We start from the raw sequence: 10281 nt of genomic DNA, 5'->3' as shown, positions 1-10281 counted from the left end.
TTAGTTCTAAATCTGCGAGCATCATGGATGATAGTTTGACGATCACCATTACTGGATCATCCTCCATACTCGAGGCACAATTTTTTCCACCCATCGAACTATCGCCCGACAAAAATGATACTCTTGGACTCGTCGAGCTGCTCACATTCAATTCGATTCCAAATATCGACATTGGTTGCAATGAATTTCACGTTGGAAATCATGTGGTGACCATTCCAACGGGCAGCTATGAAATTGAAGATATTGAAAAATATTTGAAAACTGAGTTGGCATCTAAAAACATACAAATTCAGCTTAAAGTAGAGTAACTAGGGGAGATCTAACCCACGGGATCTCAGGGGGGGTGCGGGGACGGGGAAGCGCGGGGACCGGCGCGGGGTCTTTTGCGGGGCAGGGTATGGAGGGGAAACCGTTGTGGAGGGGATGGTCAGAGAGAGAGAGAGGAAGAGGCTGGATGCGACGTGGAGAGGGAGGAGGGGGTGATGGCCAAGTGGAGAGTGTGAGAGAGGGAGTGAGACAATAAAATTTATAACTTTTAGCAAAAGTCTTTTCGAACAGTGGGGTTTTTTTACATGAACTTTCACACAGGTTTTTCTCAAAGCAGAATTCTATGAAATGGCTATCGGAGGAAGCCACTCATGTCTTCAACCCTAAGAAACAGCAGCAACCTGTGCGGTAGTAATAAAGTATAGGATTTATGACCTCTGAAACGAAAGATTTGTTCCGGTCATTGCAAGAACCTTTCCTAATTAAATTTACGTCTTTGATGAAAAAAAAGGGGGGGAACCGACTTCTACGTTTACAGGGTTCCAAAAATACTAGCACCTGCATCCCAGAATTGATCCATTGTTCTCAAAAAGATGTCCTCTGGTTTTTTGTGAAACTTTGGAAAGAAATGCACTCGTCATCCATGACCTTTTAAATTAAGTCTTTCGGCAACCGACTTTTTTTTCATGGTATGGTTTATAAAGTCAGGAGCACCTGCACTTACACTACATTGTTTCCGAAAAATATGTCTCCTAGATTTTTTCCCCGAATAGCTGCCCACCCACAATTTTTCCCGAGTTTGGTTACTGATATTATCATGTCGAATCTACTAATAGATGTTTATCTTCGTATATTCCGTTCTTACACCATACTAGGTAAAAGGATAGTTTAAAAGAAAGATGCCGATTCGTGGAGTTATAACGAGACGTTAAAGGAGTGAAGATGTCTTTGAGTTAGGGACCGACTTTCACGCTATAATCGCCCGAAGTGCATACACCTGCTTGTTCATGATTGACCCATTGTTTCCGCAGAAGATGTCTCCACGTTTTTTTTTCCTCGTAAAAAAATGTTCGCCCACCCACATTTTTTTCCTAACATCGATCTAGAGTAATCATGGGAATATGTAAAAGAAATGCCGACAGGTCAACCCTCACATATACAGTTCTCATATACACCCCCTCTCTTAAAAAGTCAATTTTTAAGGAAAAAGTTTGGAGGGATGATGTCAATATTATCGAGATGATTTCAAAACTCGAGACATTCGGGATCGAGTTTTCTTTGAGACCACATCGAAGTTTAGCTTCGTATTCTCCGCATCACCATGGCAAATTTCAATGATGATGATATGGAAAAGTTTTTAAGTAACCGTGCGGCTTCGTTACAATCGGTGGAAGAATATATTGCGTGGGAAGAACAGTGCGACGTGTTTATCGCATCGTTGAGTGGCGAAAATTCTTCCAAACGTGCTCGATTAAACATAGCGTCACAACGTTCATTAATTGCGCGAATTATACGTTTAGAAACTTTGAAATCAACAACGCGTTCACAATTCATTCACACGGGTGATGGATTGAATGATCGTAACTTGATATGGTGTGAAATCGACACAGCGTTCGAGAATCGCGTGCTAACCGGTGCTGTAATTAATAAAAATTACATCGATCCGCGAAAATTTCTACAAGATTCATACGACTTGGTAGCATTGCAAGTGATGGACAATATTTCTAAACATAATAGTATAAAAGTAAATACTGAGTTCAATGGCGAGTTTACTGTGAATGGCAGGCGTGCAAATAAAAGTATTATTACGAAGACTGTTGAACTATTTGAAACGTGTGATATAAGTGATTGGTACCAAAAGAAAGTGGTTGAATCGACGTTAAAATCACTCTACGAATTTCAAGAGAGTGAGAGCGGTTGGACATTAAGTTCAATTTTAAATTTAACTCTTAATATAAATAAGTATAATTCTATGCGTGCGGGTTGTCATACAACATTATCAAAAAATGTTATATCGAAGAGAGCTGTGATCAATGTGAAATCCAATGATAACGCGTGTTTCGGCTGGGCGGTGGTTGCGGCACTCTACCCAGTCGCAAAATATAGCGAACGCCCATCATCGTATCCACATTACTCAACGGTCTTAAATCTTGCGGGTATCAATTTCCCCATGACTTTAGATCAAATGAAAAAATTTGAGAATCTCAACAACCTCTCAATAAATATATATAGTGCACCAAATGATGTGGTTCAACCCATTCGCTTGAGCAAACAAAAAAAGGAGAGACACATCAATTTACTATACATAGAAGATGCGAGGGATGTAAACATGGGACATTTCGCATGGATTAAAAATCTATCGCAGTTAGTGAGCAAGCAGCTGAATGCGCACAACGGTCGAAAATACATCTGTGATCGGTAAGTGATATCGGTATACCACTATATATATACGATTTTTAAAATATAATAAAAATTTGTGAGTAATTAAAAAATGTTTTTTTCTGCTCCTTCATAGATGCCTTCATTATTTTTCATCTCATGAGAAGCTCCAATCACATGAGGTGGATTGTGGCGAGATGAACGATTGCGTGATTCTGCTGCCTAATGCACATGACAAATGGTTGGAATTCAAGAACGTGAATCGAAAGGAGCTTCTACCGTTCATCGTGTATGCCGACCTCGAGTGCATTTTGAAAAAAACCACGGCTGAAGATATGGACCGCAATAAATATCAACATCACCAAGTCTTCAGCGTGGGATACTACGTCAACTGCTCGTATGACGAATCATTGTCAGGGTATCACACACATCGGGGCGAGGACTGCGTTCAATGGTTCGTACGTAGATTAGAACAATTGGCGAAACAAGTAGCAACCATTTTATATACCATCATTCCGATGAAAGAATTGACTCCACAAGAGTGGCGAAAATTCCGAGAAAATACGGAATGTTATATCTGTGAGAAACCATTCGTACTGGGTGATATTCGAGTACGCGATCATTGTCATTTAACAGGCAAATTCAGAGTTCCAGCGCATCAAGACTGTAATTTAAAATATCAAGAGTCTTTCTTCATCCCCATAGTTTTCCATAATTTGTCGGGCTACGATGCTCATTTTATCATCAAAGAAGTAGCTACGGCGTTCAAGGGGAAAACTGATTTATTACCTATAACGAAAGAAAAGTATATTTCTTTTTCGAAAACCGTTATAACTTCGAAAGATCATAGAAAAAATATTAAGTTGCGCTTCATTGATTCATATAAATTTCTGAACACAAGTCTTGATAAATTAGCATCTTTCTTGACTCCTGATCAACTCACGGTTTTAAAATATGAATTCCGAGATACCGATAATTTCAATCTGTTAACGCGAAAAGGTGTATTCCCATACGAGTACATCGATAGCTTTGACAGACTGGAGGAAACGGCACTTCCACCGCGAGCATCATTCTATAGTTCTTTAACCGATTCAACGGTATCGGAAAATGAGTACGCTCATGCTTTGACCGTTTGGGAGCGATTTTCCACTCAAACACTTGGAGAATACAGTGATTTATATTTAAAAACCGATGTTTTATTGCTAGCTGACATTTTTGAAAATTTTCGTAACACCTGTTTGAAAAGTTACGGTCTCGATCCCGCATATTATTATACACTTCCTGGATATACCTGGGATGCAATGATGCGATACACAAAGATCAGATTCGAATTGCTCACAGATATTGACATGATCTTATTTATGGAAAGAGGCATTCGTGGAGGTCTAAGCCAATGCAGTGGTAGATATGCCCGCGCCAATAATAAATACATGCCATCTTATGATCCGTCGGAACCGTCTACGTATTTAATGTATTATGACGTTAATAATTTATATGGATGGGCAATGAGCCAAGCATTGCCCTACGATCAGTTCGAATTTATTGAAAATGTTGAAAATTTCGATGTCGAATCAATTCCATTGAATGGTACACATGGTTATCTGCTTGAGGTCGATTTGGAATATACAGAAGAACTACATGATATCCATAGTGATTTACCATTCTGTCCGACGCATGAAAAACCTCCGGGTAAACAGCAGGAGAAGCTCATTGCCTCAGTTAGTGCGAAAAAGCGTTACGTCATACATTATCGCGCGTTACAGCAATGTCTAAAACATGGTGTAAAACTCGCAAAAATACATAGGATTTTGAAATTTAGGCAATCATCGTGGCTTCAGAAATATATCGACCTGAATACCCAATTTCGAACAAATGCAAAGAATGAGTTTGAAAAAAATCTCTTCAAATTAATGAACAATGCGGTTTTTGGGAAAACTATGGAGGATGTTCGAAGTCATGTACAAGTGAAACTTTTAACGGAATGGGCAGGAAGATATGGTGCTGAAGCCATGATTGCGAAACCCAACTTTCATAGTCGTAGTATTTTCGCTGAAAATTTAATTGCTGTAGAACTTCGGAACTTGCAGGTCAAGTTTAATAAGCCAATATATGTTGGAATGTCTATTCTAGATATATCAAAAACATGTTTGTATGAATTCCATCATGAATTCATGTCCCCGTTATATCAGAACAAATGTAAAATCTTATACACTGACACCGATAGTTTAATCTATCATATTGAGTGTGACGATGTATATAATGATATGAAGAATAATCTTAGTAAATACGATACAAGTGACTACCCTATAGATAATAAATACGGTATACCGCTAGTTAATAAAAAAGTACCCGGTCTCATGAAAGATGAGAATAACGGGGCTATTATGACCGAATTCGTCGGACTTAGGTCAAAAATGTATGCAACACGAGTTGTAGGTAAGAATGATGTAAAAAAAGCAAAGGGTGTTAATAGTAATGTTGTAGCGCGAACTATAACTTTTGACGACTACACTAAATGTTTAAATGAGGAAATTGAGATGAAGCGCACTCAATCTTCGATAAGGTCCACATTACACAATGTATATACTATTAAGGAAACAAAAATAGCTCTAAGTCCGTATGACGATAAGCGGTACATTATTCCTGGCGCAGTGAATACTTTGCCATGGGGTCACCGTGACATACCGTAATGTCTTTGAAAGCGATGTAAATAAGTATGAGTGGGTGAGAGCGAGAGAGAGTTTGTACATTGGAAGTGAAATAAAAAAAAAAATCTCCGACCAAGCTCAATGTGTCCTTTTTTCTTATACCTGCTATGTTTCAAGCTCCGCTGCATGTATAGGGAGTGGTCATAAAAAAAAAAAAAAAAAACAGAGTCGAAACGTTTCCTTGTCCATTTTCTTTATTCATAGATCATCCTTGCTTCAACACTTTTTCAATGAGATATTGAAACGGCACTCCCTTTTATCTTAAAGAAATATCACATTTGAATCCCGCGCCACGCGAGCTCGTACTTACAAGGAAAGGTTCTCTGCTGACGTCCTTCGATTTTGATGAAATTTAAATATGTTATTCTACATCAAAATCTAAAAGACACGTATTTTTTTTTATCGGCGGAAAAACGTTTCTAGGGGTTGAAATCACCCTTCAAAGTTGAGACCTCCGAGGGGTACTTTTCAGGTTTCACCTATTTTCACCTGAGATAATAGAATGCACCCAAATGGATAATTATCTTAATGATAAACGATGAAAAATGCAACTGGTTTCATATCGGAGGGTTGCATAGGAAAAAAGTTATAGGGGTTGAAATTCACAAAATCGTTATAACAAAAAAAGTATTGCACCTATCTCGATGAACTTAATTGCATTTAGAAGAGGGCAAAAAAATAGTAGATACGGGTTTTTGCGTTTTTCTCGCAAATCAAGTTAAGGGGGTGAACTACCCCTATATATGTTTACATCAAATCTCAATAAAACGGCAGTAATTTTTTGTTTTCCTTATTTCTTCTGGTCGTGATACGTTTTTCCTTCACATTTTCAATATTTACATCTTAAATGATGGATAGATTTTTCTCGAAATTACATTTTCATAACTAGTGAAAGTTATAGAACCTAAAGTATGCGTCCAATCCTTATGGTTTATTTTTCATTTGAAGGCAATCTGACTCTTCTAGTTATACTTAGAAGATTCTATTCAAAATTTATTTAAACAATGGATTTTACCTAATTGAGCAAGAAAAATGCGTGAACATCAAATTTTTCGGTTGAAAATTCTATCACATCCATAGTTTGAAAGAATTCACTTTTTCCCGCCAAAAATTACTGATGGGATAACTTCTACAGATAACAATTTTTTTTATTAGTTAATATTGAATAACCCCCAAGACAAATTCCAAAAATATCTATTCCTTATGTTTTTCACAAAAATTCGGTAAATATTGACACATTTCTATAGTTATCATCAATTCAAGTTATCATCAACTCCCCCCCCCCCCCCGTCCCTTTACTTGACGGTGTTATTTGGAAGTCATCTCTGTTCAGTCTGTGACTCGCTCCCAAAATTAGATTTGAAATACGACGCAGAAGCAGTGATAAAACTGCGATCGCGGAATATATTCACCACAGTCGGTTATTTTTATTCTACACGAAAGAAGTGCCTTACAATTCGAGACTATTTAAAACGAAGTTGCAAGTATTAATCAAAATGAAGATAAATCCTTTGAACGTTATTAGAATGCTTCTCGCAACTTTTGAAGTCATGCATTTACCGGATTCGCCAGTGAATAACGATGAAATACAGTTGAAAGAAAACTTTGAAAATATTTTGTTGACTGCAATGAACGAATACAGTGGTTTTGAAATGGTAGAAGAAAATTCTTTGGATTTTGAAGAACCGTTCAAGGATTGGGAAATGGAAATTGTTGAAGATAAGGAGTGGGCAAACGCCTTGCATGAACCAGAACTTCCGCCTGATACATGCACTCGTGATGACGAAGATTTATCTTACGAGTACAAATTAAGGGCCGTTCAGTATTGGCGCAGCGGGAAGAAAGGAAATTTAAGTCTGGGCAGTGTTAAACAAAAGTTCAAGAGAGTGCAATCTATACGACAGTTGCAGCGGTGGGCATACAATTTGAACAAGGGTGGGACGTACAAAGAAAAATTAGCACGAATTTGTAGTTACACTTTGGAAAATTTCAAAGCTGCTGTGGATGCTGGTTTAATAGTGCACGATTCCGATTTGAAAAAATGGGCCTTACATGCTCAAAAAGAAATAGGGCATTCTGATTTTCGTTTCAAAGCATCTCCTAAGTGGATAAAATCATTTAAAGCGGCTCATCGTATCGTATCGAGAAAAATTAATAAGTTCATTACATCCAAAACAATTGAAGATGGAGAAATCTTGGAACAACAAATTCAAAAATTTGTCTTTGACGTAAAGCAAAATATTGCAACATACAAATTGTCAAATACATTCAACGCAGATCAGAGTGGCTTCCAGCTAGAAATGCATTCCGGAAGAACTTTAGCAATCGAAGGAGAAAAGCAAGTACAATGTCTTGTACAATCAGTCTCATCTACGACCCACAGTTATACGATTCAGCCGACTATATCAGCTGACGGCAAACTGCTATCTCCTCTATTTTTGGTTTTAAAAGAACCAACCGGCAAGATTGGTCCAATAGTGGAGAAAACGCTTTTCAGACCAGATAATGTGTACATAGAAGTATCCAAGTCTGGGAAGCTTACTTCAGGTATAAATTACACCCACTGTTTGTGTATAGATATTTTTTCGAATGAAAAAAATACGTTTTTCTAATTTCAGATCATTTCAAAATTTGGTTGCAGCATGTGTTTTTCCCGAAAATTGGTTCAAAATCTTTATTACTGATTGATTCTTGGACTGGACACTGTCCCCAAGCTGTACTTGATGTTGGACTTCAAATAGAGATGTCAAAGTAATGATTATACCTAAAGGAACTACCGGAAAAATCCAACCCCTCGATGTATTTGGATTCCGAGTATGGAAAAATTTTGTTAGACATTTTTCTGATACTTGTCTATTGATGAATTATAATATTGATTTGCATTTGAGAAATAATATCATAAAGCTGCAGTCACTCGTTCATAACCAACTGTCGTCACCACGTTATATCGATCTTTTCAAATATTCTTGGTACAAAAGTGGTTATATTGAAGAAAAACCAGCCAATTTTGAAAATCCTGTAGACTTTGCATTTGGAGATTCTTGCAACTCACATTGTGAAGTTCCAGGATGTGAAAATGTTGCTATTGTTCGCTGTTCCTGGTGTAAAAAGTCGCTATGTTTTAAACACTTTTTCGATGACTATCATTACTGCAGTACTTACAACGGCTAATAGAGCATACGATTATATATTCGCTTCTATTTATTACTGTTGACATATTATCAATAAAAGATATAAGCATATTGTACGCTCTCTTTTTTTTTACTTGACTACGCAATTTTTCTATGCGTCATCCCAAATCTTGGTCTTATCTACCGAAACGAATATGTGTAAGCTCTCATCGTATGCCTGTGTTATCTCATTGCCAAATATAAATCAGTCAGAATTATCAATAAGGAAAAACGTATCACGACCAGAGGAAATAAGGAAAACAAAAAATTACTGCCGTTTTATTGAGATTTGATGTAAACATATATAGGGGTAGTTCACCCCCTTAACTTGATTTGCGAGAAAAACGCAAAAACCCGTATCTACTATTTTTTTGCCCTCTTCGAAATGCAATTAAGTTCATCGAGATAGGTGCAATACTTTTTTTGTTATAACGATTTTGTGAATTTCAACCCCTATAACTTTTTTCCTATGCAACCCTCCGATATGAAACCAGTTGCATTTTTCATCGTTTATCATTAAGATAATTATCCATTTGGGTGCATTCTATTATCTCAGGTGAAAATAGGTGAAACCTGAAAAGTACCCCTCGGAGGTCTCAACTTTGAAGGGTGATTTCAACCCCTAAAAACGTTTTTCCGCCGATAAAAAAAAATACGTGTCTTTTAGATTTTGATGTAGAATAACATATTTAAATTTCATCAAAATCGAAGGACGTCAGCAGAGAACCTTTCCTTGTTAGCCGCTCGACGCGACTCTCCGTGGCTCGGCGTAAAGGCTATTGCTTTAATAAGAAAAACTCTTTTCTCTCACAATTACTCTTATTTGATGTCTCAAAGACACTATTAATTTCATTTTCAGAAAAGGCAAGGTTCAATTGAATAAAACAAATTAAAAATCCAGTCGAAAAGACAATTAAGAGAGTTCAGGTAAAACTTGTCCAGAAAACTCCAATTGCGTGCTGGCTCCAACGGAAATGACCAGTCACGAACGAGCACTTGGTTCTAGGAGAAATAATGCTCCGAAATGATGACAATTTATTAATTTCACGTTTACTAAAGACAAACTTGATCCATTGAAACTTAAAAAAGCAGAATACAATTTTTGTTCGTTAAAAACATTTATTTTCACACAGAAATCATTTATTTTACAAAAGCGAGGGAAAAAAGCCTCTAGTTTGTCCAATTACAGCTCGAGCGGGAATTGGAGAACCAATCCCAGAATTTAGCAATCGAAACTCTGGTTCGAGATTATTTTCTAAGCGAATCAAAGTCCAAGTTATTTTTAAACGGAATTATTATCATTATTCCTTTGTTTAAATCAGTATAAAAGGCCGTGCGGAGCAGCAACGGCAGCTCATTCTTAAATCAGCTCTCGCTTCGAATACAGAGGTAGTGACTCTGGAAATCAAGCTCTAGCAAACCAAACCACCCGCAATATTCCAAATCTCACGCCGAGAGGGAGGGGACTGAGCGATTCCGTTCAGGCCAAAGATTCAAGGGTGAGATTCCTTTCCGATCACGCCGAGAGGGAGGGGACTGAGCGATTCCGTTCAGGCCAAAGATTCGAGGGTGATTTCCTATTCATTCAGTTTGAGAGGGAGGGGACCTTGCGATTCCGTGGGGTCTGAAGATTCTCAAACTTGATCCATCTTTCCTATGCTAAAGAGGGAGGGGACCCTGCGATTCCGTGGGGTCTGAAGATTCTTGGCATAGGACCATTATCAAAATTGCCCTTTTTATTTTGTTGGAAGCAGTAA

The 10281-nt window shown here is 37.6% G+C and overlaps 2 protein-coding genes across 2 annotated transcripts; both read left to right on the top strand.

The window, feature by feature from the left end:
• Nucleotides 1-2596: 2596 nt before the first annotated feature.
• LOC122411402 (uncharacterized) lies at nucleotides 2597-5336 on the top strand. Its single transcript, XM_043420151.1, has 3 exons — nucleotides 2597-2685; nucleotides 2783-4364; nucleotides 4917-5336. The coding sequence occupies exons 1-3, from the start codon at nucleotides 2597-2599 to the stop codon at nucleotides 5334-5336; spliced, it is 2091 nt and encodes a 696-aa protein (XP_043276086.1).
• Nucleotides 5337-7612: 2276 nt separating this feature from the next.
• On the top strand, nucleotides 7613-9940 carry LOC122411401 (uncharacterized). The gene is made up of 3 exons (XM_043420150.1): nucleotides 7613-7901; nucleotides 7973-8105; nucleotides 9847-9940. The coding sequence occupies exons 1-3, from the start codon at nucleotides 7655-7657 to the stop codon at nucleotides 9938-9940; spliced, it is 474 nt and encodes a 157-aa protein (XP_043276085.1). The 5' UTR covers nucleotides 7613-7654.
• The last annotated feature ends 341 nt before the right edge of the window (nucleotides 9941-10281 follow it).

Source organism: Venturia canescens, chromosome 5 (assembly GCF_019457755.1).
Source record: "Venturia canescens isolate UGA chromosome 5, ASM1945775v1, whole genome shotgun sequence".
In the NCBI taxonomy this organism is placed as follows: Eukaryota; Metazoa; Arthropoda; class Insecta; order Hymenoptera; family Ichneumonidae; genus Venturia; species Venturia canescens.
The sequence above is the reverse complement of the archived record's forward strand: the minus strand, read 5'-3'. Positions and strand labels throughout refer to the sequence as shown.

Coding starts and splice junctions, on each gene's coding strand:
- LOC122411401 (XM_043420150.1), top strand. CDS start 7,655: ATGCATTCCGGAAGAACTTTAGCAATCGAAGGAGAAAAGCAAGTACAA. Junction 7,902..7,972: donor GTCTGGGAAGCTTACTTCAG/GTATAAATTACA, acceptor TTCTAATTTCAG/ATCATTTCAAAATTTGGTTG. Junction 8,106..9,846: donor CTTCAAATAGAGATGTCAAA/GTAATGATTATA, acceptor TGTTTAAATCAG/TATAAAAGGCCGTGCGGAGC.
- LOC122411402 (XM_043420151.1), top strand. CDS start 2,597: ATGGGACATTTCGCATGGATTAAAAATCTATCGCAGTTAGTGAGCAAG. Junction 2,686..2,782: donor CGAAAATACATCTGTGATCG/GTAAGTGATATC, acceptor GCTCCTTCATAG/ATGCCTTCATTATTTTTCAT. Junction 4,365..4,916: donor AGGAGAAGCTCATTGCCTCA/GTTAGTGCGAAA, acceptor AATGATATGAAG/AATAATCTTAGTAAATACGA.